At 52.2% G+C, this 26,610-nt stretch overlaps 1 protein-coding gene across 5 annotated transcripts; it reads right to left on the reverse strand.

The window, feature by feature from the left end:
• Positions 1-13,794: 13,794 nt before the first annotated feature.
• On the reverse strand, positions 13,795-24,845 carry ZDHHC22 (zDHHC palmitoyltransferase 22). Of its 5 annotated transcripts, none has more exons than XM_055361063.2 (3): positions 24,766-24,845; positions 21,770-22,309; positions 13,795-16,496 (listed from the first exon to the last, which is right to left on the reverse strand). In XM_055361063.2, exons 2-3 carry the CDS (start codon positions 22,293-22,295, stop codon positions 16,231-16,233), a joined length of 792 nt encoding a protein of 263 aa, XP_055217038.1. In that variant the 5' UTR covers positions 22,296-22,309; positions 24,766-24,845; the 3' UTR covers positions 13,795-16,230. The 5 variants fall into 5 exon arrangements, with proteins under 5 accessions (XP_055217038.1, XP_030857458.1, XP_055217039.1 ...); XM_031001598.3 differs by lacking the exon at positions 24,766-24,845 and adding an exon at positions 24,161-24,368; XM_055361064.2 differs by lacking the exon at positions 24,766-24,845 and adding an exon at positions 23,514-23,592.
• Between the last annotated feature and the right edge of the window lie 1,765 nt (positions 24,846-26,610).

Genomic DNA, 26,610 nt, shown 5'->3' on the forward strand with positions numbered 1-26,610 from the left:
AGCCTTGGAGGCTTATACTGGGCAGGTTGGGAGGAGTGAGAGGTGAAGATAGTCCAGTGATTTCTTCCATCTGATTGACACTTTCACAAATAGAACTTTTAAGTGACAAAGCTACTATAATTGTATACCGGGATAAACTAAAGCCACAGTAAGTGAAGTTTTTTCTACAGCACAGTGGTCCTTAGCAAGCACACCTCCATGCCTTCCCCTGTGCCTCCTCAAGCCTTGCTCCTTGTCAGGGTTCACCTAGAAGATCTCAACAGGGAGACATGTGGAGTCCTCCCTGTTTCCCAGGCCAGTCAGGAGCCCCTTTCTGGGATCTTTAAGACACTGGGGAAATGAAAAGCTGACCTCACTAAAAGTCTGGAGGGTTGTCATAGTCGAATTCTTCTAGTATTATTTCTGTCCTATACAATTGTCTAAGTGGCTTTTTAAAATGTAGCTGTAAGGCCACTAGTAAGAAACAAAAAATAGGTAAAGATGGCTAGAGAAGGTCCCTTCTGAAATAAAGAGAACCATCCTTCCTTAAGAAGTGGAATCCAGAGAAGGGAGGGAGCACAAAAATTTGAGCCTCAGAGGCTCAAGAGAACCCAGTTATTTGCGTTTGCAGCTCCTTACCCGTTGGCGTGATTCCTGTATGTGGAAACGCTTGCCCCTTAGGACGGCCTGTTTGCAAACATGTTTCATCCAGATTTTTTTATGGCATCCCTGCAGATTGTAGCCTGGTGTGATGGGGTCTAAAGACCTACATTCACATGTCATATCTACTACTCATTGACTCAGTGACTTTGGATAAGTCACTTAACCTCTCTCTAGATGTCACCCTTCTCAGCTGAATGATGAAGAATTTGAATTAGTTACCTTGAAGTTTAATCGCAGTGCTAACCTTTGTAAGATCTATAGTTGTGTTACAGGTGAGCCATAGAATTAATAGATTAATTTTTTTTTTTTAACGGAGTCTTGCTCTTGTCGTCCAGGCTGGAGTGCAATGGCATGATTTCGGCTCACTGCAACCTCTGCCTCCTGGGTTCAAGCGATTCTCTTGCATCAGCCTCCCAAGTAGCTGGGATTATAGGCGTGTGCCACCACGCCCAGCTAGTTTTTGTATTTTTAGTAGAGACGGGGTTTCACCATGTTGGCCAGGCTGGTCTTGAACTCCTGAGAGTTTTGGCAGGGTGATCCACCCGCCTCGGCCTCCCAAAGTGCTGGGATTACAGGCGTGAGCCACCGCACCCAGGTGCTTAAATTTTTTAAAACATGGGGTGCTTAGAAAAGAGGTTCTGAGGGCCTCCAGTAAGATGGTTTTATAGTACGGTGTTCTGTCAGATTTTTAACTTCTTTATATGGAACTCTGGGAGAAGCTCTTTGCCAGTCTGCATTGGTTTTGCCTTTCATATGATTATCTTGTTGCAGCTAATGTGGATTTACTACCTCCCATGTAAAAACCTGGTCTCAAAGAATTCTTACTGGCCCAAAAGGGGAATGATTTGGGGTTAAATCAGATCATCCCCTTTTCTGGTCAGCCATCTGCAAACAGCCCTTTCCTTTCATTTGAGATGAAGAAGGTAACTTTTGTATTTGGGAGAGTGTCAGTTAGCTTATTTCCTTTCAGACTTCTCTCTGCACAACCAGGGATGATGTTTCTTCGTTTTTTGTTTTTTGTTTTTTTTGAATCGGAGTCTCGCTCTGTTGCCCAGGCTGAAGTGCAGTGGTGCTATCTCGGCTCACTGCGAGCTCTACCTCCCGGGTTCACACCATTCTCCTGCCTCAGCCTCCTCAGCCAGGATTACAGCCTCCTGCCTCAGCCGGGATTACAGCCTCCTGCCTCAGCCGGGATTACAGGTGCCCACCACCATGCCTGCTAATTTTTTTTTTTTGTATTTTTAGTAGAGACGGGGTTTCACCGTGTTAACCAGGATGGTCTTGATCTCCTGACCCCGTGATCCGCCCACCTCAGCCTCCCAAAGTGTTGGGATTACAGGCATGAGCCACCGTGCCCGGCCTCTTCGTGTGTTTTAAGGAACAATTTGGGGCTGGGTGCAGTGGCTCATGCCTGTAATCCCAGCACTTCAGGAGGCCGAGGTGGATGGATTGCTTGAGCCTAGGACTTTGAGATCAGCCTGGGCAACATGGCGAAACCCTGTCTCTATAAAAAATACAAAAATTAGCTGGGTGTGGTGGCACACACCTGTAGTCCCAGCTACTCTGGAGGCTGAGGTGGGAGGATCACTTGAGCCCAGGAGGCGGAGGTTGCAGTGAATCAAAATCATGCCACTGCATTCCAGTCTGGGTGACAAAAACCCTGTCTCACAAAAAAGCCAAACGAAAAACAGAACCACTTGGGTTGATTTAACATTATTTTCACTGTCACTAGTCAGAGATGACATAGATGCTGTGATACTTTGTGAGGTCTTTATTCTGGTCCAAGCCTTTTGGGTCAACCTTTCGTCTACACCAGAAGAGAGATTAGAGATGAGAAGTCTGCCTGGGTGACACAGCACAATCAGAATCCCTGAGAGAAAGAGGCAGAAGAAAACAACGACTGTGCCCTAGCTCCTGCAGCCTTTACCTCTGCTACCTCAGTTTCCTTTATCAAAAGAGGAGGGGCATAATCCTCGCCATGCACTTGACATCCTGAGATGAAGGTGGAACGCAAAAAAGCGATGTCTCAAAAGTGTTTTAAAACTGCTCTACGGAGCAAGGCAGCCTCGCCGCTCACAGACCCAGTGATGGAATTCAAGTGATGGCATTCAGCCCCTTCAGGGTTGTGACTGCTTGGGATAATTAAGACTGTCTTCTACCAAAATCTCATTTACAGTGAATGAGAGGAGAGAAAATATCAACCCAGGATGGTTACTCTTTGACTGGCTTCCTGGAAGGAGCTGTTCTGTGGGTCCATGTGTGACCATTTTGGTTTTTTCCTCTCAGAATCCTTCCTTTATTTTCTTTCTTTTTACTTTTTTTCTTTTTTTTTTTTTTTGAGACGGAGTTTCACTCATGTTGCCCAGGCTGGAGTGCAATGGTGCAATCTCGGCTCATGGCAACCTCCACCTCCCGGGTTCAAGCGATTCTCCTGCCTCAGCCTCCTGGGTAGCTGTGATTACAGGCATGTGCCACCACGCCCGGCTAATTTTGTATTTTTAGTAGAGATGGAGTTTCTCCATGTTGGTCAGGCTGGTCTCGAACTCCCAACCTCAGGTGATCCGCCCACCTCAGCCTCCCAAAGTGCTGGGATTACAGACGTGAGCCACCGTGCCTGGCCCCCCTTTATTCTTAAAACACATGGCTTTCCTATCTCTTTCTAAAGGATGGTTATGCAAGACAGAATTGCTTGAAAGAACAGTCTGTATGGTTCCTGCCTCAAATTACAGCAGCTGGAGGAGATGAGTTGAGCAAAAAAGCAAGAAGGGCCCATAGAGTATGAAGTTAACCCAGGGAGTGGGCGGAAGCTGTTAGAAAATGAAGGAGAATGAAAACCGAAAGTGGGATCCTGCGGCCAGCCCTTGTGAGGGCCCTGGCAGGTGGCGTGATTATTATCCTTCCAGCAAGGCAGTCAGAGTGGCTGGAGAGCATGAGAGTAAAAATAGCTGCCGTTACATTTCCTACAGACTCACTAGATCCCAAAAATTGCAGTGGCCTTGGAAGCATGTTTGTTCATCCTGGTAAGTGTCTTTGTAACAGAAGAGAGCAAAGGCCTCCATTCTCTGGGGACAGCCCACAAAGCCCCTGCCTGCTGGGTGGACAGATGGGAGTGCTTGGCATGGGGCCTGCCCTTCATTTGAGGGTGAGAGTGAAAAACCAGAAGCCCTGAAAAATCAAGACCTGCCACCACTTGTAGATGGTAAACCATAATAATCATGTCTCTACAGAGAGCTGGGTTGAAATTATCATCTCCACTCAACCCTTGCACAAGTGAGTACATTGCCCAGTCAGGGGAAGAGAAGAAGCCTAAAGAAGTTACACACAAATGGAGCACCACACCCTCAACGAGTCCTGCATTGTCTTCAAAAATGGCAGGAAAACTTGGCCCCAGAAGCCTGGTGGTCCTGCTGGTTAACATTTCATTCTGATTCCCCTCTGGGCTCCAGCAAGGTTTCCGGGCCTCTCCTCTCATCACTGGGCTGCTCAGGAAATGCAAATGAGTTTCACTTCAGCAAAACACAGAGAAAGGGCAGTGAACCGTCACAACAAACAGCCCCGGATACCCACAGCCCAACAAAACAGTGACAGGCATGGTTTAGACTGTGTGTTTTCAATAATGGTCCCCTGGGCTCTCACAGGCCGAGAGAGTGAACTTCAAGGTGAAAGCCTTTTATTTTTTTGAAAGGATATCCAAGTTGATGCTTGTCTTGGCAAGGTGTATTTAGAAGTATCATGCTTTCCAGCCTGTGCTGATTTTATTCTTGAAGCATTTTATAAACATCAATTGTGCCGTGAAGCTCCTAGCTAGTAAATCACTAACATTGCTGATTGTACTAGTCAGGTTGGGCTGCAGTGACAATGTCACTTCTGCTCAGCCCGTGGCCAAGACTGGCTCCTGGCCCCACCAGTTGCATGGGGATCAGGACATGTGGGACAGTATGCACTGAATGATTTAAAAAAAAAAAAAAAGTCAACATGGCAGAAATATTTAATTCAAGGGAAAAAAAGGTTGTTGGACCCACAGGATCAGAGGTGAGCAGGCACCAGTCAACACAAGGCCACAGGTCAGCCCTGGGGTAGGTCCCACTTTGGGGACCTTTAAAAATCCTCAAAAACATGGTCCTTGTCACTCAGATTTTCACATCTTTCCTCCCAAAATTGTATTCCAAAACCCGATCATTTCTCCTTCTTCTGAAAGTATTAATGATTCCTGCAGCTTACCTGACCAAAGCATTGTCATTATTATTTCAAGGAAACACATTTTCAACACGTTTATGTCCCAGCTGCTGACTGAGCTGTGGATATAAAATGGTGGCTAAAACAGACCTGGACCCTCCTTCTAGTCTTGTGGGAGGTAGCAATGACAATCAGTTAGTCAATTGCCCCTTTGACAGTTTTGGTCTCTGTAGGTCTTAAACATCCAAAGCTGGGTGCGTAAGCCTAGACAAGGTGATATGTCCTACTCATTTCAAAGATAATGCTTTAATAACCTTTGGGGTTAGCACCCTTTGATTAGGGCAAGAGTCCTTAATATGAAACTATAAGTCCACCCCAACACACCCAAGCACACTAGGAGGGAGTTAGCAGCAGCGGATTATCCCGTTGAGCGACCCACCTTCAGACTTCTGAGCTCACCCACAACAACAGCACCTGCATGTGCTTTCCCCAGCTGCCGCCAGCATAAGCATACACATGACCCCTTGCTTGACTTACCCTAGTCCTGGCTCTGGCTGCAACAAACACTTGTTGAGGCCCAGGGTCTATAGAAAGATACATGTGGTCCCTGGCCTTGGAGACTAGGCATCTGAGCCAGGAGTCATGACCCACAGGAAAAGTAGTGACGCAAGGTTGTGCCTGGTGCCCAAGGAAAATCACAGACCAGAGCTGCAGGAGCTCCCCGAGACCTTGAGAGGAACTCACGATGATTGAGATCTAAGTAGTGATTGAGATCTCAGCCTTGGCATAGGGTAGAGCTTCGATAAGCTGTCCGTGCCTGGTCAGCCATTCACAAACAGCCCTTTCATTTGAGATGAAGAAGATAACTTTTAGAGATTATTTCAGTTACATAGAGACAACATAGGAGAGCAGTAATGTGAGCAGAGGGGTTTTAAGGGAGTTCACCTGATACAGGTATAGAGAGGAAGGGGAATAGCGTTTTAGCCAAACGAAAGAGCAGGAGTACAGACATCTTGGTGAGATGGAAATATCATGGCTTTAGATCTTGATCTGGTCTCTGTGTGATCCTAGCAAGTTGCATAACCTCTCTGCACCTTGCTTCCTCATTTGTTAAGTTACTGTCAACTCTGAAAGATTGTTGTGCCTTAATGTACAGTATATAGTACAGTGGCCTCACATGGTGGGTGCTCAGTAAACAATAATAAGATTGCTACTGCAAGTGAATTGTGCCATTCCAAGAACAAGGACTGGGCTCTCTGAGCTGGCTTCAGTCCAAGGCCAGCCTTCCACTTTGTACATACAGGCAGTGGCCAGCAAAACAACCCAGCTCCCTGCCTACCTCTGGCACCCTGCTGCACCCAGAACAGAGCCCCTCCTTTGCACACACCCTGCAGAATACCTGCCAAGCATGCGCTCCAGCTCTCCCCAGCCTGTCCCAGGCCTCACCCTCCTTTAGAGTTATACAGCTGGTGGGTGGGGAGCTGTGGAGGAATCAGCCCTACCCTAGCCAGATCCAGCCTCCTAGCTGGCCCAGCCTCCTAGCTGGTGACTCAGCCTCCAGGCTCCTGCACAATCTGTCCTCCACACCTGCATCAGGTGAACTTCCTCAAACCTTTGCTCACTTACTGCCTTCCTCGGACACCTCCCCTATAGCGGTTCTAGCCTTGACTGTGTAGCAGAATCCTCTAGGGAGCTTTGAACATGCACAGGTCACATCCCAGACCTGTCAGACTCTGGGGAAAAGACCTGCCTTCCCCCACCCCCATGGATATTCTCTAAAGCTCCTCAGGGGATTGCAGATAGGCAGACAAAGCTGGGAATAATTGCAGTGGGTCCCTTGTGGGGGATTGGACTTGGGGCTGGGGTGAGGAGGCGTGGGGACCAGTTCCACACAGCGAAGTAACTGTCATCTGCAGTATCGCCAACACCTGGGAGCCTACGAGAAATGCAGAGTCACAGGCCCTGCTGATTCAGAATCTACATTTTACCAAAGTCCCCAGTGTTTCCCCGCACTGTCGAGTTTCATTAACACTGGCACCAGCTTTTACTAATTGCTCACGGTGCTCCAAGTGCACAGCCAGGTGTTTTACACACACCATCTCATTTAATCCTCACACCCCTCAGCTATGAGCACCCCCTTTGACAAACAAGGAAAAATCTGCCGTTCCTTCAACAAATCCTTCCTGAGCACCCACGTGCGAGGCTCTGTGCTAGAGACTGAGAATGAAAAACGGGCGCTCCCCTGCTGGGGAAGAGCTCAGAAGCCAATGGGATGTGGATTTCAATGTCTTCCCAGCTGTGTGTTCCTGGGCGACTTTCTCAGCCTCTCTGAGCTCGTTTCCTTTTCCTCTTCCGCCGAACAGGGCTAAAAATCACACCGCACAGGGCTTGGTGGCTTCCCTAAGCTAAGTACTCACTCACCAGGCCTGGTTCTAGCGCGAGCTCAGGAATGGTCGCTATTGTGACAAATAGAAAACCCGCCAGGAGACAGAGAGGAGGTGGGTCCCTGGACCGCGGTGGCACGTGAGGGCTAAGAACCTCCCAGGAGGGGCTGGGCTCGGAGCGCGCTCTCGGAGACGCGGCGATGCGCGGGGCCCGGGCCGTGGACAAGACTGCAGTGTCCTGCACTACCTGCCGCCCACTCATCAGGCCGATTCTCCTCTCCTTACGCTTAGATGAGTTTCGAGTAAGACCACTGCTGGCATCAAGAGTCTGGGCCCATGATCTCGCCCTTTCCGGCTAGGCGGGGCAGACCCAGGTTGGCTGCGGCCCGCGGTCCCCGCGCAGCCAACACTGGCAGCCAAGCGCGGGGCGCGCGCGCCGGGAGAGTGGAGCGCGGAGGCCCGACGGCGCCCCCTCCCGGCGGGCCCGAGCCACGGCCGCGGGCTCCGGCGGGTGCCGGGGAGGCCACGCGCGACGGCGTCGCAGCCCGAGCCCAGACAGACGCCCCACGCTGCGCTGCCTTCATCCCACGGCCGGGGCGATGGAAAGGCGGTCCCGACATGCGCAGGGGTCTGAGGAATCGGCTTCGGGATTTTGTGGTCCGCAGCCTGCACCACTGCTTCCTGTAATTTAATTTTCTCTCCCGAAAGCGTTGCTAATTAAATCCTTTCTCCGGCGAGCCGTCGCCCCCCGCCCCTGCTAGTCTGTTTATTAATTACCCGGCACCTGCGAGGGAATTTTTGGCCTCGGCGGCCGGCGCGTCAGGTGGAGGGGCCGCGCTGCCCCTTAGCTGCGCCTCCTGGCTTCCTTCCCCAGGTCTCCTCCCTCTCTTTCCACCTGGAACAAGACAGCAATCCTTGAGGTCTTTGAGCAAACGCAAGAACCGTCCTTCTCCTGCTGCTGGTGACCTCTGCTGCTCGGGGCATCCAATTCGTGTCAGTTCCCCTCCCCTGTCTTTCCAGCTGTTCAGTCGTATTCCCACTTCCCACCACCATCTCCCCACACCGCACGCTGGGTGAAAGGTTTGCGGAATGGGGCCCAGGGGCTTGTGGAAGGTCACGCAGCCCATCCAGGGCACAGTCGGAACTAAAACTGAGCCCTCTTGAAGCTTGGCTTTCAGGGGTCACAAACTCAAAGACTTCAGGGGCCAGATAGCCAAGGGTAGAGTGTGGGGTGGCTCTGGGTTGGGCAATGGTGGGGGGAGTCTGTGGCAAACTAAAAGGCATGTGCCCCATTGAGGGCCAGGTGTGTGCAATCCTCGCCAAGTCTAAGAGCCAGTCCAGTGTTCACGGAGGGCAGTGACCCGCCCAGGGTCACGCAGGGATTCGGAACCACTGGGTACTCCGGGTTCACAGTGTGATCTTTCCAGGATGCCACTTACTGACTGAGGACTTGGGAGCAGTCCTGCTCAGTCCTGCACCCCAGTCACCTCAGTCCTTGCCCCTCTGGCCTGGCCTGCCCTGCCCAGGGTCACCACATCCCGCAGGGCCTCCTTCCCCACAGAGTACCTCACACCTTGGGCACCACTCTCCCCTCCCCTCTACCTAAAATCACCCCTTCAGACAGCTTCTGGCCACATCGCAGCTGTCAATCAGAAAAAGAAGGCAGCCTCATTTCAAGGTATTTGGTGGCAAATACCTCCCAGAATTTGAAACAAAGGGCCTGGGGAGCCAAAATACTATTTTGAAGGACATATTCATGGTAGGGGAATTTCAGGCATCACAAGCCAGCCAGAAAGGGGTATTTGGGGACAGGAAGGCTGGGGAGAAGCCCTCACAGAGGACTGCCTCTTTGGAAGGCCTCAGCGCCAGCTCTGCTCCTCTCTGAGTTCCAGGTCAGCCCCCTGGTCCCCTCCTACACAGCTTTTTGGCCTTCCATGCGGGTACCCTCACATGCAACCCCACTTCAGTAGCTGTCTGTTGCCCTCTCTGGAGAGTTTTTCCTCTGTCATAGACAGGCTCTGCAGGTGTTTTTCTCCTCACACCCTACTTTCATTTTAGAGTCTTTGGTGGCTCCATGTCCTGGTCTGCAAGGATGGGGGTAGAAGTGTGCTGGGCTGTGCTTGGCCCTCTGCCAGGGTCTGATTCCCTCCTGCAGGTACCCCAACACTGCCTGGTAGGACTGCCATCTAGAAAGAGCTTGGGTGTTTTCCCTGACTAGGTATCATCCTTGAGCCTCAGCCCTGACTGTCCTCAGACAGTCACCTCCACCGATGCTCTGCCCTGGAAGAAGTATTTTCATCCAGGGCAATCTGCCCATAATCCTTAGCTGGGAAAGATCTAGGGACCCCCATTTTCCCGGCAAAGTCACCATAAGCAGTTGACTGTTAGCTCTGCAAGGCACAAGCTGAGCCTACTTCCTTTCTCTGTATCCACCCGTGCCTATTACATAGTAGGTGCTCAATAAACATGTTGAATGAACAGATCAATAAATGAATGAGTAGAAACTTGGCTCCTTGTTAATTTTCAGCAGGGAATGTATTGTGTGTCTGTAATATTCCACAATGGAAAGGCAGTCTAATGCCGTGTTAAATAGACCTTGGAGCAAGCAGCCTGGGTTTGAATCCTGGCTCTGCCACTTACTAGCTTCAGGCTTTGGGCAAATTACACAACCTCTCTGTGCCTTTATTTATTTATTTTTTTACCTGAAACATCAGGGTTATAATAAAACATACCTTGTAGGATTGCTATGAGGAATACATGAGTTAATACAGATAAAGTGTGTACAGGACAAGCACCTGGCATGTAGGGAAGGCTCAGCAAATCTTGGTCATTGTTACCAGTAGTAGAATGACTGTATCAACAATGTTAGTGTCCTACACCATGCTAGGGACAGGGGGAAACTAAAGGATTCCACCATCTCCATTTCTGCTTTCCAAGGGCATGCAGTAGTTAGGAGACAAAACCTACAGGAGAGAGTGAGTAAGAGTGACAGAGAGCTGCCAACAGTAGTGGGAGTTTGAAATAGAAGGTTTCCAGGGGGCTGGACCAATTGAAGAAAGGTCCTATGGAGAAGTGCGATGTGGAGGAGGGGCTAGGAGGGGCCTAGGCTAAAGGAGGAGGCATGCTGGGGCCACCAGATTACAGGATGTGGGGAGGTGCCCACCGGGGTGCAGAGGTCCACGCAGAGAGCTGCCTTGCTAGTCCAGATGGGGCACTGTACATAACAAAAGGTCACTGCTTACATCTCAGGGTTCCAGCCTTTCCAGTTCTATTGTAAATCCTGGAAGCCATCTTGCTAGGAATGGTGTCCTTCCAATGCCATTTGCTGAGGCTGTGCAGGAAGGCAAGAGTGATGGGGAGCCCCCAGAGACCCCTCTTTGGGCCCAGAGAAGACTAGGAATCTCTGATGTTCCCAGGTGAGCTCTAGCATCTTTGGGCTGATTCTCTGGAAAATGAACTTAACCCTCTTACCTTCGATCGCCAACCTGGAGACTTGCGGATCCTTTAGAAAAACTAGACATCAGTTCATGCTTGACTCATCCAAACGGGACACCATGAGCTGGTGTGAGTTAGGGTTTTCTAAGAAGTGATCAGAGGAAGGAGGCAGGGTCCATGGGGAGTGTGGCCTGAGGACAAACCTGCAGTTGTGGCTGCAGGTATGTGCTCACATCCCACCATTCCTAAATGCAGACTTGCAATTCCCAGAAATCACCTGGTATCTCTGCCGCTGTATAGTCCCTTCTACCTCCACTCCCACCCACAGCCCTGCTTTTCTGCCTGGCCCCCTCCTATTCATCCTGCATGACCCAGATGTTGCCTTTTCTGGGAAGCCTTCAGGTCCGCCCTGGTCAAGTAAGTGCTCTCCTCCAGGCTTCTGTAGCACCCTGTCCTCCCATCGGCACTTTCATGCCACTGAATCACAACCATCTGCAATTTGTTCTCTTCCTAGTGAGCTCCCTGAGATCAGGTACTGGGTCTCTTTCATCTTTGCATTCCTGGTTCTTGGCATCAGGCCTAGCATAGAGTCAGCATCGATGAATGTTTTTGAAGAATGAGTGGAGGAGCTGGGCCAGTACCATGAATAGAGAGGGGAATGAGAGCAGAAGCAGAGGCCAACACCAGGAGCAACCGAGCTACTCCCAGACACCTCCCGCCCCCACCAGCAGGCTCACTGTGGCTGGTGAGCAGGCCCAAGGTTCTGCCTCATCTTTAACGTGTCTCAGATAAGTTAGGAGAAATGCCTCCTCTCTCCCTGCCCATCCTTCCTTTTCTTCCTGGCAGGAGGGGCTGCTTCCCAAGCATCCCCGAGGGCATGCTGAGGGCATGCAGGAGGGAGATGAGGGGGAATCTCATGATCAATGAGGCCAGTTGGAGGACACTGGGTACAGACAAAAGCCACAATATTTGGAGGACCAAATGCATGGACAGTAACAAGGACAGTCATCTTCCTAAGGAGAAAGACTGGCTAACAGATGGTCCCTGGGACCTAAGGACTGACTTGTTACAGTGGAGGGGGACCTGGGTTGAAGTCTCCTCAAGTTTGTCGTCTTTCCAAAACTCCTTGGGTTCCTGGAGCTTAGAGTGAGGCAGTTCCTGCCTTGCCTAATCTGACAGTAGGGCATGGGTCAAAGCAGAGTGTACCCACTTTCTGGACGGAAAGCATCTCACTCCAGCACATGGGCCTGAGGACCCATGATCTCTATTGGCACTGACAGATGATTCTACCCCTGCTGTGGGAGTCAGAGAGCTGTGCTGTAAAGAATGACTGGCAGATGTCCCTGAACCCCTTCCTCCATGGACGCAGAGTGGTTAGTTAAGAATGACACCATCAACTGCCATCTGATGGGCCAACAACAGAGGCTAGTGCATGAGATGGCCCTGAACCCCAGTGTCACAATCTTTTCCCCCCCAATCCTCCTAACAATCACCCCGTTTTCACCTTCAGGGCCATCTTGGGCCCCCTCCCTAGCATCCCCCTACTCATGCTCCATGTCTGTGAAGTGCCTCTGATATCTTTCCCCTCTTTACCATCCCACAACCACTATCCCCACCCGGATCCCGGTTACATCTCACTGAGATATAGTACATGCCTCTTACCAGGTCCCTCAACCTCCAGTTTCTCCCACTTCCAGTCTATCCTCCAAGGCTGCGCTTTCTGAAATCTACCTCTGATCATGCTGCTCCCTTGCTCAGAACTTTCAGTGGTTCCCTATTGCCTGTCAAATGCCCTCCAGGTCCCTTAGCTTGGCATTCAGAGCCCTCTGCTTGGGTCCCTACTCTCAGCCTTAACCTCCTCTGCCTCTTTGTGATATCCCTTATACCCCAAGGCTCAGGCCTGTTCTCTGTCCCTGGAAAGCCCTCCCTGTCCCTCTTTGCCTGCTGAAATCTCATCCATCTTTCCAGGCCCCGTATCATGGAAAGGCCAGACCTAGCAGCAGAATGTGCTCTCTCCCTCCTCTGAGCACTCCCAGAAACCTCTGCCAGAATGGGAACTCCTCAAAGAGAGAGTGGTCTCATCTATTTTCTAGCCCCACAATGTGCAAAGTGCAGTCCTGGGTCCAGCATGGGAATAAGAGATGTGGAGTAAGCATGTCAGCGCTAAATCTGCACCATTCAGGCAATATTCATTGAGCACCTACTGTGTGCCTAGCCCCTGCTACGCATCAAGGATATGACAGTGACCAAGGCAAGTGTGGTGCCTACCCTGTGGAGTGTAGGCAGCCCATGTTCTAGAATGTGCTGAGGATTCACCACAGCTCCATTCACCCAGCTCCTGCAGCAAAGCTGTTCGCCTGTTGGCATGTGTTCAGGGAACATACACCATCATGACACTCGGCTAGGCTGAGGGTTCTGCAACAGCTCTTTGCAGTTGTATCCTTCCTCAGTCCAGGCCTTGTGTCTTTAGGACGAATCAGAGGCCTTGCTCATTCGTCTGCTCAGGGCCCACTGCCTGAAAGGCTCAACACCCTCCCAACTGTCCCCAGGGCTGGGAAGCCTGAGACCTCCAGATGTTGCAGGGCCTGAGAGGGCAGGGGGCCTGATTGATCCCTAGGAGCAGTTGGCTCTGTCTGTGGAGGAGTAGCAGAGGGACTCTCTTCACTCTTTTCCTCACCTGTCTTCTGATATGGGGAGGAGAGGGAGAGGAGGAGAAAGAGCGGAAGGAGAAGGAGGAAAAGGGAAGTTCCTAGGTAAGATATTCCATCTCTGGTCCCTGTGGGTCCATGGACCCCAGCACTGAAACCTCTGGTTACCAACCAGAGGTGATACATATTCAGCACCATACAGCCCAGCCCTGACATATCACAATGGACTCTGACTGAGGGCTGCAGCAGGGCTGGGGGGCCCCATGCATGTGCCAGGCATGATCACTTTAGTTGCTGGATTGTGGAGTGAATGAAGGGTCCCCACGGAGAAGCAGGGGCAGAAGGGATAGGATACTCAGAGAATCTGAGCCATGGTTGTTTACCAACTTTCTTAGTTGTAAGAATTTCTTAGTATTTTCAATACGTATTTTAAATATTTGAATAGCTAGTATGGCTGCATCAGTACAGTCCAGCCCTGCTACCAATAGTGCCCATACAATCATATCAAATCCAATTTAAAACCATATATTTTATTGATGTTCTTCAAGGACAATACAGGGCCATGTGTACAAATGCTACTCAAGTCTCACATCTGGCAACCTCCCCACCGTCATCCCCCATTGACCAGTCTGCAAGCAGCCAACATCCTGTAGGTCTCCCTGTTGCCCTTCCCCAGGATGTCAGGCCTCACCGTGCTGAGCCTTCAGGAGGCTGGAAATAGCAGGGCTGGCTTCTAAGCTTGAGCTCTGGAGCCAGAAAAGAGTCAAGGCCAAAATTGCCCAGATCTTCCCCTCCTCCCTCTCCCTCCCATTGCTTAAGTATGGCCAGAATTGTGGGTGAAAATGCCCCCAGCGACTCCTCCATTGAGGCAGCCTAGGCTTCCCCTCTTCAGCCGTCTCTATCACATTCTTTATTTCCAAATGACCTGCCCCACCAACCACCAAGATGGCAGAGTGACCATTTTGCAGGGGGTGTGAATCCGTGCACAGACGGCAGTGACAAGGTGCCCCTGATGGCATGAATCTTGTCATCCTGTTCATCACTGCATTGCCAGTGCCTGGAAGAGGCTGGGAACGTAGTTGGCACTCAATAAATATACGTAGGATGGATGAATGAAGGAATGAGTATGGGAGGGAGAAATGTGAGCAGGTGGAGCCAATACTACATTAGCTCTCTAGGGGGTATGAAGGCAGAACCACAGTAAAGTCCTCCCAATCTCTGCTCAAGAACCCAGGCTGTTGTGCAGCTATCAGTGGGTCACTGCAGTTGGCGGTTGGACATTGCAGGGCATGGATTCAGCACTGCTGCCTGCATGGATGTCATATTGGCTTTGGGACCCAGTCAGGAGGGGGCACTTGTGTTGTCCCTACTCCCTTATATGCCCCAGGGGTCTGGTCCAATGGGTTTCAGAAAACACACAGCAGTGCCTCCACCGGAGTCAGTCAGATGCACAGGGATGGTCTGGGAATTGCACCCTTATATTCTGGTCATCTCCACTCCTCAGCCTTAGCTCACCACTGCCCCCCACGCCCTGCCACTGACAATGACACTGCTCCATCTCCCTGTCCTCAAATGCCAGTCCCCTCAACCACCCTGGTAGCCCTGTCTCTGCAGAGACTCTCTCTTCAGTGGCTGGGTTGGGTCCTGATTTTCAGACCCTTCCCATGCCCACACTCCCCTCTAGGAAAGCAAATATCTCACAGGCATCTCTGCAGATCTTGCCTCTGGGTCCAGCAATCACAACCAGGACACCAGAACCTTGGGGTTGGAAGGAATGTGTAAGCTCACCTAGAATGACCCTGTACAGAAATCCCTTCCACAGCATGCCTGGCAGATGACTGCCTAGACTCTGCTGGAATACCTCCAGTGATGGGGCACTCACTACCTTCACAGGCAGCCATTCAAACATTGAACAGTTTCAGCTGCTGGAATGCCCTTTGTATAGGGCATAAATGAACCCAATTGTCCCTCTCACTTCTCCCTTTCCCCTAGGCATTATTCCTATATGTTTCTAACAACACTTCTCACCACCACCCATCTCTCTCTCTCTCTCTCTCTCTCTCTCTCTCTCTCTCTCTCTCTCTGTCATACACACGCACACACACACACTTCCATATGGTTATACAGTCGAATATCCCCTTCATTTATCAGTAATTATCTTTCCCTGTCCCTTCTTCCTTGCCTTTCCATCATCTGGCAAAGACCTGGGGGCTGGAGATCAAGTAGAAAGGCTGGAAGAGTTCCAGGGAGAGGAAGCATCCAGCCAGGTCCTGGACTGGGCTGGGCCGGCCAGATGGGGCAGGGTGGACAGGGAATAACATTTGGAAAAAGCAGGCCATTGATTGCTGTCTCCCAGAAAAAGGGTCTTGAACCTGGTGGGGGGTGGTGAGGGAGCAGCAAGCTACTGAGTTCTTTTTCCTACAGAGGGGATGCGGACACACACCCACTCTTTCCCAACTCCCCTAGCAGTTGGCAGAGCTGACTTGGCTGCCTCTTACACGTGGTGATTTTAAACATTTGCCAGCCTCTAGGTCCCAGGGAGTCTCATACCAGCAGCAAGAATCCACTCCCCTCTCCCAACATGGGGGCTGAGAGGAAGGGCTCTAGCAGACAGCAGTGATGAATGAGACATGGTGGAGAATGGATGAGCCAGGAAGAGGGGAAAGCAGGGATCCCAAGGGGACGGAAAGAAAGCAGAGGCAGCCTAACAGCTAGCAGCCACCTGGCTGGCTCGTGAGGAGCCTAGAAATGCCTGGGGGGACATTTTTCCTCCTTGTCATGATCCACCAGCCCACGCTGTTCTCATGGGTGGAAGGCGAGGGGAAGATGCTAGGACCTTACCAGCACAAGGTTGTAGTGAGTCATGGGTGGAGACAAGGCTGCCATAGTTTTATGCTCAGGAGGAGTCAAGACAGAGACAGAGAGATAAATGACGGGAGTGTCTACTACTTATCCTGCTGCTTGGAGCTCTCACTTCCGACATTGAACATGGGGACCAGCAGGCCCAGCAGCCACCTCTTTCCGAAGACCTCTTGTAAGTTCTTGCGCCAGGGCCGGGCCCTCACTGCCACCCCCTTCCGCACCTGGTGGCGGGTCTGCCCGCGGAGGATCAACAGCAGCTGGTGGCAGCAGAAGCCGGCGCAGGCCAGGCCGATGGCGAACCAGAGGTAGAGCATGAGGATGACGAACATTTCAGAACCCAGGACAGCTCCTGCAGGGCAGGGGGAGGGGAAACACCAGAGCCGCTTTACACCCAGGCCACCTGCAGAACCGCGATCTAGGCAGGCTTTCCACCGGGAGGGAGGGAGATTAATGAGATTGACGCTACATTTTGTAGCAACCTCAGCGCTGCAGCTGCAGTGAGGGAGAGGAAGGAAGAACCAGCTGCCCTAACTTTTTCTTGGCGCGGATGGCACCTGAGGCAAGAGGGGAAGACTGGAGACCTGGCGGAGAAGAGAGCTAAGTTTGATGAGCTTAGCAAGGAGAGCCCTCAGCTCCTGGGGCAGCACCTGGCCGCTGATAACATTTCTGTAGAGTAGGAGATGCCTGTCTCTCTCTGCTTTCTCCTTTTGGGCTGGAAGCAGGGTGAAGGGGTTTTGCTCAGGAGGAGAGAGGGGTGAGCTGGGGACCCTAAAGAGGGAGCAGGTGCCTGGGCAGCTGTCTAGACCACAGCACCTTCTCCCTACTGTTCTGGGAACGCTGGTTGAGAGGACTCAGGAAAATGACAGCATGATGGAGAGCCGGGAAGAATAAGTCACGAGCTTAGTCTCAAGAGCAGCCCAGAACACCAACGTAGAGAATAATTCAGTCATTAATGTTAACAAGAGGACAGTGTGGCCACCACAGCATTCCACCAGAGCTGGTTCTGTCAATCAAAGCTTGCTAGAAGAGGCCCCCAAGGTCATCAGCCCTGTGTCGTGGGGCAGGATCTCCCCAGAATCCCATCCCTCTAAACCAAGCACTTCCTATTACTGGTTTGAAATAACCACTGAGTAAGAGCTCCCACACTCTTCCTCAGAGTTTGGGTGGCTGGTCCATGCTAGGTTTGAGTCTCCCAGCTGTGTGGACTGGCACAAGTGTCCCAACCTCTCAGTTGCAGCTCGTTCATCTGTACAATGGGTATAATAATACTAACGATTTCATACAGCTGCATGATTCAAGAAAATGATGTACAGAGTGGTCAGCATTCCGGTTCACACTCAGAGCGGTGCCCCCAGCAGAGGGTCATTTTACAGAGCAGCAGACTACATCCAAAATGAGTTCAACTCCTGAAACTATCAAGCTTTTTCCTTCTCCTTTTCAGGGCTTAGAGTCCTGGCTGGGCTGCAACTTTGGCAGCTGTGGCAAAGACACTTACCTTGACCTACCCAGCAGCCAGGGCACTGGACCCTGGAGTTAATTCGAAAGTATTCCTTAGCCTTTGGTTCCCTGTAGGGCAACCCTATCACCTCCTCTGGTGGGGTGGGGGCACCTCCTCTAAGGACTCCACCTTACAACGTATTCTGCCCCTGAAAATCTCAACCATATTTTGCCCTTTCCCTAGCCTTCTCTTGCCCCCGCCCACCTCTTCCCAAGTCTCTCCAACCTCCAATTTCCAAAGCCCTGTCAACTGGGCTTTCAACACTTGTCCAGTATGAGCAGTGGTGGACTCAGCAGCCAGGGAGGATGTGGATCTGATTTAGATCCTCTCATTAGCAGCCTCCTCTTGTCCTCATCCCTAGGAGCTTGGATAGCTGTATTTTTTTTTTTTTTTTTACAAAGCTGGGGACAGATAGGCCCAGCTGCCATTTAGAGCAGCCTCTCCACTGGCACAGGGGCAGCAGTGGGACAGGGCTCACATTGGGCTGTGCCATCCCCTGACCCACTTCTTCCATGTCGGCACAGATTAGCTTGGGCAGCCATGTGGGGGATGGAGGATCCCAGGTCCATGGTGCCCTTTGGCATGAGGAATGCTGACAGGCAAAGATGGCCCTCGAGCTGGGATGTGAGAACATCAGAGCTGTCAAGCTTGGGCCTGCCTTGCAACACTGCCCCAGGAACAAGCCTGGGTGGATGGAAGCCATTTCCCACAGGGTTTTTTCCTGGCACTAAATCAAGGCATGAGAAAAAGAACTTGCGGCCTTTTCTTGGCCCCATGCAGCAGCTACAAAAGGCTATTCTGGGGACCTGCTTTCTCTAAAAGTGTTTGAAGTTACCTAGCCTGGCTGCTTCAGCTCCTCTTGACTATTTAATAATAGTTCTGCCTCTTTTTAAAAATCACAGAATTTTCCTAATGAGCCTAAAAGGACACATCAGTCAATCTCCCCTGCCCCTTCCTCCCAACAAGCATCTATAACACCTTTGACAAATAATCACCCAGCATACTTTTTAATACATCCAAGGACAAGTAGCTGCCTCCCTCCCAAAGTGGCTCATTCGAGAAGCAGCTTCAGAGAGGCAGCCCCCAAGAGGCAGTATGGTGGGTGGAAAGAGTATGAGCTTTGGAGGCTAGAAGCCCCAACTCCAAATCTTGGTTTGGAATCATACCAGCTGTGTGGTGTTGGTGCAACTTAACCTTGCTGAGTCTTTGGTTTCTGAGCCTTAAAAATGGACATGATAATATGGACTTGTCATGAGGAATGGGTGAAATGTGACATGCATAGTGGGTGGTACATAATAGGTGCTCAATGAACATTAGTCCCCTTTCCCTCTTACTGGACTTTCTGGTAGCACCCATCATGCTGGTGTACTTACCCAAATGCCAAGATACAGGTCAGATGGTGGCATCTCCATTTCCCAGATAAGAATAAGGTTCAGAGAGGTGACACAGCAACCTGTACTGGTCCCACAAAGCCAAAAGAAAGGGTAACTTCTGAAACCTAACTAGCTAGCCGCCTTCCTCTCTGGATCAGCTGAGGGCCTGTGGTTGGCCGCCACCTACACACTAGAAGACCCCTCCCACTTTTAGCTCTCAAGGCCCAAACTCACAGCCATCCATGCTCTGGTGACAGATCTGACTCAGATCTGTACCACAGTTGGGGACAGCTCAATTTCTTTCTTTCTTTTTTCTTGAGACAGGGTCTTGCTCTGTAGCCCAGGCTGGATAGAGTGCAGTGGCATGATCATAGCTCACTGCAGCCTCAAACTCTTGGGCTCAAGCAATTCTCTCACCTCAGCCTCCTGAGAAGCTGGGAAAACAGGCACATGCCACTATGCCTGGCTAGTGTATTTATTTATTTTTTATTTTTGTAGCAACGGAGTCTCACCATCTTGCCCAGGCTGATCTTGAACTCAATTTCTATTAAACAACCCATGCTTCTTACTCTTTTCTGTCCACCTGTCATCCTGTGCAGATGAGAGAGGGTGCTACCAGCTGTTCGGATTGAGGGTTGGGGAACAAGAGGAATGGGAAAGGGAAAGCCAAACAGGTGGGGTGTATGTCATGGGAGGGAAAGAAGGAAGGTCGTCAGGAGGAAAGATGAAAGGTCACAAAGGATGAGATAGGAGAGTTGGAGGTAAGAAGTCTTGGTCACCTATTTCCAGTGGATATGGTGAGAAAGTGAAAGACACTGGAACTCATGCTGGCACAGGAGTCTGGGCCCCAAGGTGGGCACTCACTGGCTCTGTTCTCCCATCAGATCAAACCTAGCACATATGGACAGGCCTCAAGCCCAGATTTATCTCAAATCAAACCATTTCAAGGTCTTCCTTCTGGAACCATCCATTTTTACGGTTGGCGAAACTACTTGGAAAAGAAAGTATAAGCAGGCTTGTTGGCTCTCTTCATCCCTCCACCTGCCTGTGCTCACACTCCACCCACTAGCCCACCCACCCACCCTCCCCCGTCCTGGTTATTTTGGTCCCGGCAGCCTCCTGTGCCAGTGCTGGGATCCAGAAGGCCTGAAAGCTGTGAGTTCTGGACCCAGCTCAGCCACCAGCCCTGAAGGCAGCCCCCGTAGCTGGGTCCCCCCTGTATCTCTGTGTTCCCACTGCCAAATGGCATGATAGTTCTATGCCTGGGAAGAACTGGGCTGTAGCCACCACAAAGACTGAAATGATGGCTTCCCCCAGAGTAGAGCAGAATTTTTATGAATGTTCAGCCCAGGCACCTCAAAACAATCTTGGGCTTTCAGAGGAAGTAGCTGCCCCCTGTCTTTCTTTGCTCCTAGAAGGCCAACAGGTGAGGAAGCATGTTCTATTCCCTGAGCCACTGCAGAAGAGCCGTGGATTAAGGACCTGAGAGGCAGACCAGAGACTGCCACTCAGTAGCAGGAAGACACTGGACAAGCCACTTAGTCCCGTCTGAGCCTTGGTTTCATCATCTGAGAAATGGAGATAGCAATGCTATACATGCACGCTCAAGCACGTAGACACTACTGATTGTGGAAGCTAAGCCATTCAGAGTCAAAGGCCAGGGTAGGGAGGAAGTGGAAGGAAACGCAGTAGGAGCCAGTCTCAAGGCCAAATAAAGTGGTAAGAACTGCCACCAGGAGCTGAGTCCTTCTAGGGCCAGGTATCAGGTAGTGGTCCTTGGTGCATACTAGTTAAAGTGCAGTCCTCAGCCAGGCGCAGTGGCTCACATCTGTAATCCCAGCACTTTCGGAGGCCGAGGTGGGCGGATCACTTTAGGTCAAGAGTTCAAGGCCCACCTGGCCAACACAGTAAAACACCATCTCTACTAAAAATACAAAAATTAGTGTGGCGTGGTGGCACGCACCTGTAATCCCAGCTACTCGGGAGGTTGAGGCAAGAGAATCACTTGAACCTGGGAGGTAGAGGTTACAGTAAGCAGAGATCGCTTTCACCACTGCGCTTCAGCCTGGGTGATGGAGTGAGACTCTGTCTTAAAAAAACAAAACAAAACAAAAAAAACCTGCCTCTCCCACCCAAGTTCCCTCTGCTCTGAGCCATCAGCAGGCTGGAAAACAGGCTGGTGAGGTCAAACGTAATAGGCAGGAGGACAGAGCTTAGCCTCCTGCTGGGCTGGGCTGGCAACAAGTTCAATATTACCGCAATTGGTTGGTGAGACCTCTGGAGAGCAGAGTCCTTGGGTGACATGTAAGCAGAACTGGGGACCAGGCAGAGGAATGTCATAGCATGGTTGTACCTCATGGGGCTACATGGAGGAATGGCCAGCACCTAGTCCTGCCTGGCACAGAGCAGGTGTATTACCTGGATGCCACAACTCTGTGAGCATATGGACAGCATGATGGATGAGGATGATGGGGGCAAGGGGGGATGTTACCAATAAAATACAGCATGTCCGCTTAATTTGCATTTCAGATAGCCAATAGCAAACTTTCTCAGTGTATCTCATACAATATCTGGGACTTAATTATACTAAAAAATTATGAGTTGTTTATCTGAAATTTTAATTTAGCGGGACGGTCTGTATTTTTATTTGCTAAATCTGGCAACTTTTGGGGTTGGGGTTTGGGGCCTGGCAACCTTTCGGGGTGGGAGGTCTTTGTGTAGAGCCCAACCTGCCCGCCAAGGCCCACTCACCGGAGAAGAACTGGCTGATGGAGGTGGGCAGGAGCGTGAGGAAGGCCAAGGGGTGGGCGAAGGAGATGGAAAGGACAGCGGAGATGTAGGCCACGCCGGCCACCATGGAGTATAGGCAGGCCAGGGAGGTGTAGAGGCAGAACAGGACGAAGTTGCGCATGTTCCTGCTGCCGATGCAGTTGCCGGTGAAGAAACAGTGATGGTCGTGCCTCAGGGTGACTCTGGCGCACACTCGGCAGAAGTGGGTGCTAGGTGAGGGGCATGGAGTCTTCCTGGCCGAGGCCCCCTGGCAGGCCCCCAGGTCGTCTGGGGAGTTCTGGATGACAAGGACGTAATTGCCCAGGGCGTTGGCCGAGAGGAATAGGAAGAGCGCCCCGTGGAGCAGGGCGGGCGAGAAGAGCCGGGCGGCCGCGGGGTCCTCGCGCATGCTGGGCAGGAAGAGGAAGAGCTGCAGCACGAAGGTCACCAGGGAGATGCACAAGAAGTAGGCGGGGGCCACCACGTTGAGCAGCCGCAGGGCCAGCATCCTCGATTACATTCCTGCGGGGCCCGGGGTGAGAAGAGGACTGACTGACTACGGCGTCCAGGGGGCGCCCTCGCCCGCTCCTCCGTGCCGCGCGTCTGGGGCACTGCACGCGACCCCACGCCCCCAACCCCCTGTCCCGCGGATTTCCCCTCCCCAGTTCCCTAACCCCGGATCAGGCAGGCCAGAGACCCAAGCCCGCAGCGGCCTCGGGTCTAGGCCCTACCTGGGGGTGAGTGTTGCCTGGGGTTTTGAGCGAGCTCGGCGCCTTGGCGCGGCAGAGTCTGGCACAGGAGGGAGGGACTCGTTTGCAGTCTATAGGAGTTGTGAGGGTTGGGGGCACCGGGGGATAGGACTCCTCCCCTCTGTGGCTGTGGAAACAAGCCCAGGTTTGGGATTTCTGGTTCAGACCTCCCTAGGAGGAGAAAGGGAAGGATTTGGGGTCGGGGGCAGGAGAATCAGCGGCACTTGACCTGCTGGAAATCCTGCTTCACACCCCCCTTTCTCCGTCCCTGCGCCCCCACCCGCCCACACATCTTGGGCAGCACTCAGGGACCTCACCAGGTTACCCAAGGCTCTTTGGAGGTATGTGTGCGTGAGGGACCACGATGTGTGTGTGTGTGTCCTTGTCTGTGACTCTGTACGTGTAATCTGTGTGCGCTTGAGTATCTGTATTTGTGTATGTATATATCTGCATGTACAGACACGCAGCCTCTGCTACCTAGCTTTAAAAAAATCAATTGAAACAATCGATACACTCACACTCGCTCTAGGGCACCGGGTGAGGTGGGGGCGCAGCCAGAATACCTGTGTCAGCGGGTCCTGGCCAGCACATCCCTCCAACGCTGGCTGCCCCGGCTATTTCTTTGCGAAGAGCGTTTTCATTTGAGGCGAAATTAAAATCCCCCCTTCGCGCCCGCCTCCCGCCCTCCTGCTGAGAGAAACCCAAACAACCCTCATGGCGCCGAAATCCTTTCCATGCCGACAAGCCCGCCCTGGGCGCACGAGTGGATGCTTGGCCAGCCTTTCCTGGGATCGACCCCGCCGCCGTGCTCAGCCCTCGCCACGTCCCCATCCCACCCCACGCCTCACAGCCGGGGTTCCTGGCCAGCTTCGGAAACCACCGAGAAATAGGATTCCGTGCGCCCGAGAGAACTTTTCCAGGGGCTAAGGAATCGGCCAGCCGGAGGCGCGAGAAAAGTTCTGGGAAGGCGGTTGCACCTAGGATGGGTGGATGCCACGGGGCCTCCGTCCAGGCTGTCCCGTCCGCACGGGTCGACTGGTCACCTTGGAATCCCCTTTGCAGGTCCCAGCGCCCCCCGGGAACCCGCAGCCTCCGCGGAGAGCGTGGGCCTCTCCCTGCCGCTGGGGCGCAGCGCAGTGCATGCCTGAGGGTGGTCGCCGGGGGCTGGGCACCGCCCCCAGTCCTGCGCCGCCGGGGGCTGCGGCGGTGCTGCCCACCCCAGAGAGCCCTCGGCCTGGGGCTCCGGCGAAGCAAGTGCCTTCCCGGCGCCGGTCGCCAGGGGGGCGCGGGAGCAGCCAGATGCGCCGCAGCGCTGGGAAGGCGGCGAAGGACAGGGGCTAGGGGAGTGAGGGGCGCTCGGCAGGCAGCCTCAGCCCTGGCCCTGCGCGGGAGAAAGGACAGCAGAGACCGCCCGTGGGGCCCCGGGGTGTAGGGAGCTGTCCGTTCAGCCCTGGCGCCCGCCTCGCCCGCGGCAGAGGGCGGCACAGCCGGAGCCTTGGAAAGACCGGCAGCGCCGGCGGCCGCGGGCTTCTCGGCCACTGCCTCCCGGACGCACGGGAAGCCGCCCCCCGCGCCGCCGCCGCCGCACTGCCGCCGTCGCAGAGGGGTGAGGAAATCAACTCACCGAGCTCTGGTCGCCGACAAGAGGAGCCCCGGACGCCGGCTCTCGCCCTGCCCGAGGCTGCAAAGTTGTGGGCTCGGCCCGGCTGGCTCGCAGCCTGCGCTTCGCTTCGGGAACTGGGAAGGTAGCGGGGATGTGGGGAGGAGGGAGCGGGCAGCTGCTGGCTTCCCACTTGGGCGCCAGCGAGTAGGGGCCAGGAAGCGGCGGGGATGGCAGCTGGGCACCCCCCAGCCCCGCCACCCCTCCCTCCGCTCCTGGGGGCGGTGCTCTGGCCGCCAGTCTCAGCATCGTGGACTTGCCCCCTCCTCCCCTCTCGATTCCCCTTGAGGGGGCTGGGGCGCCCTGCCTGGTTTCAGCGCCCGTTCCAGCTGGGATATTGGGATTCAGCCCTGATGCGGATTCTCCAGCCATCATCCTGCCCTTCCCTCTCGGCTATGTCCCACGACCTTCCCTGCTCTCCACTCGGACTGAAGGAACCCTGGGGGTTTGAGAGGTCAGCTTGCCAGGGCAACACCCATGAAGATCAGCGTCATCTCCTCGGAAGGGCTGTGTACAGAGGGTTGGGAGTTGGGACTCTGGAGCCTGTTTACCTGGGTTTGAATATTTACCATTCACTACTGTGAGATCTCAGATTCCAGTTTCTTCGTCTGTAAATTCCAGTGTGATCTTAGATTCCAGTTTCCTCATCTGTGAAATAGAGATATGAGGGTTAAATGACAATCTATGTAAAACCCTTAAACAGGGGCTGCCCGGGGCAAGCACTGCTTGATTAGATCATAATTAGAGACACTACTTATCGGGCCCCTACTAGGTAGCAGGCATTGTGCTAAGCCTTCAGCATAAGATGCTTCCTTAATCCTCTCAGCCTGATCTGTGAAGCTGGCTGAGCCCCATTCTGGAGATGAGGAGGTTGAAGCTCAGAGAAGCTAAGTCTCATGTCTAAGGTCATACAGCCATTAAGTGACAGAGCCTGGACTTGAACCTGGTTCTAGTGTTAATGCTCCTGCGCTCAGCCTCTACACAGCCCAGCATCACCCTGGGACCCACGGGCAGCTCTGATTTGAGAGAAGGAAAGACAATGGGAGTTTATCCAGACACAGAGCTTGAACTTGGAGCTTCTTCTTTGAGCCTCACCCCCACCTTCTTATTTCTATTTCCTTCCCCTTCCAGGGCTCCGCTGTTCTAAGGTGGGTACTGTGATGCGCCAAGAGGGTAGTGACACCAATGCGTATCAAACAGCGGGGGGTGGGGGGAGCAGAGCCTTAAAAACATCAAACACTGCAGGAATATTGGTGCCATCACCATCCTCAATTTCCTGGGTGTCACAGCTCACCTACCTGCCCTGTTCCTCTCCTCTGGGTGATGGCATACTTAATAAATAAACATTTATTGCTTTCTCAACTGGCTGATTAAAACAAGAGCAATCCCTTGAAATGAGGGCCATATGCTGATCAGCTCAGCCTCTATTCTTGAATAACCACACACTGTTTCCTCTGTAATTTATCAGCATACATCAAAATAAAAAAGAAGCCAGGAAACCTTTTCACATTCTAAAAGGATCTGACATGTAAGTGAAAGAACAGTATATGCCACATGGTGGCCATGAGCAGCTGGTAGCCTTGTGAGTTCCAGTGGCCACAGGACAGACACGGGGAGGCACACATGGCCCTTTTCCCTTCAGAGCAGCTTTGTCTCATAATCGTGGCCGTCTGGGCCCCTTTTCACAAGCTCTGTCTGCCTCTCACATGGGCTTGGCAGGGAGGGAGGCTGGCTGGGGTGCTTGGGTTTGGGTATACTGACTGAAGATCTCCATTCCCCAAATACCTTGTGAGTCGGGTGGTATTTCTAATTTTATTTTGCATATGGGTGTGAGGTGGGAAGGTGTGTGTCTGAATTTGTGTGTATGAGGAAAGGGAAAGAGAGAAAGAAGCTAAGCGAACGTGGGAAGATGTTAGTGGGGGAAGGGAGTATTCAGTCAGGAAAAGGAGATCTGGTCGTGGAAACACAAATGGACAAGGACGATTATTTATTTAGAAATATCGTTTATCAACAGAAAAGGACATTACAGCTTCAGATCTAAAGCTAGTGGTTCCTCAGCTCCCCTTAAGGAATGGAGTGAAGGGAAGCATGGCAAATGTCATTTTGTTTTTCTAAAACATATGCTTATCCCTGACAAAATCAATAGGGAGGCAAAATCAATATGAAAACTTCACTTGGATTCTGGCCCTATGAGAGTCAAGCAGACTAAGAATGAGCATTTTATTGCCATTTACCAGCTGTGTGACCATGAGCTGCTAGTCATTTAACCTCTCTGCTCTCAGTACTCTCATCGGTAAAATGGGAATAAGAATGCTGCTGTTATTTGTGGTGATGATGATCAAATGGGATCATGTAATTTAAGCACCTTAGCGTCTCCCACATCTTTAGGGCTCCTCTTTTCAACCACAGGACTC

The sequence above is a fragment of the Gorilla gorilla genome, chromosome 15 (genome assembly GCF_029281585.2).
Source record: "Gorilla gorilla gorilla isolate KB3781 chromosome 15, NHGRI_mGorGor1-v2.1_pri, whole genome shotgun sequence".
NCBI classification, from domain to species: Eukaryota; Metazoa; Chordata; class Mammalia; order Primates; family Hominidae; genus Gorilla; species Gorilla gorilla.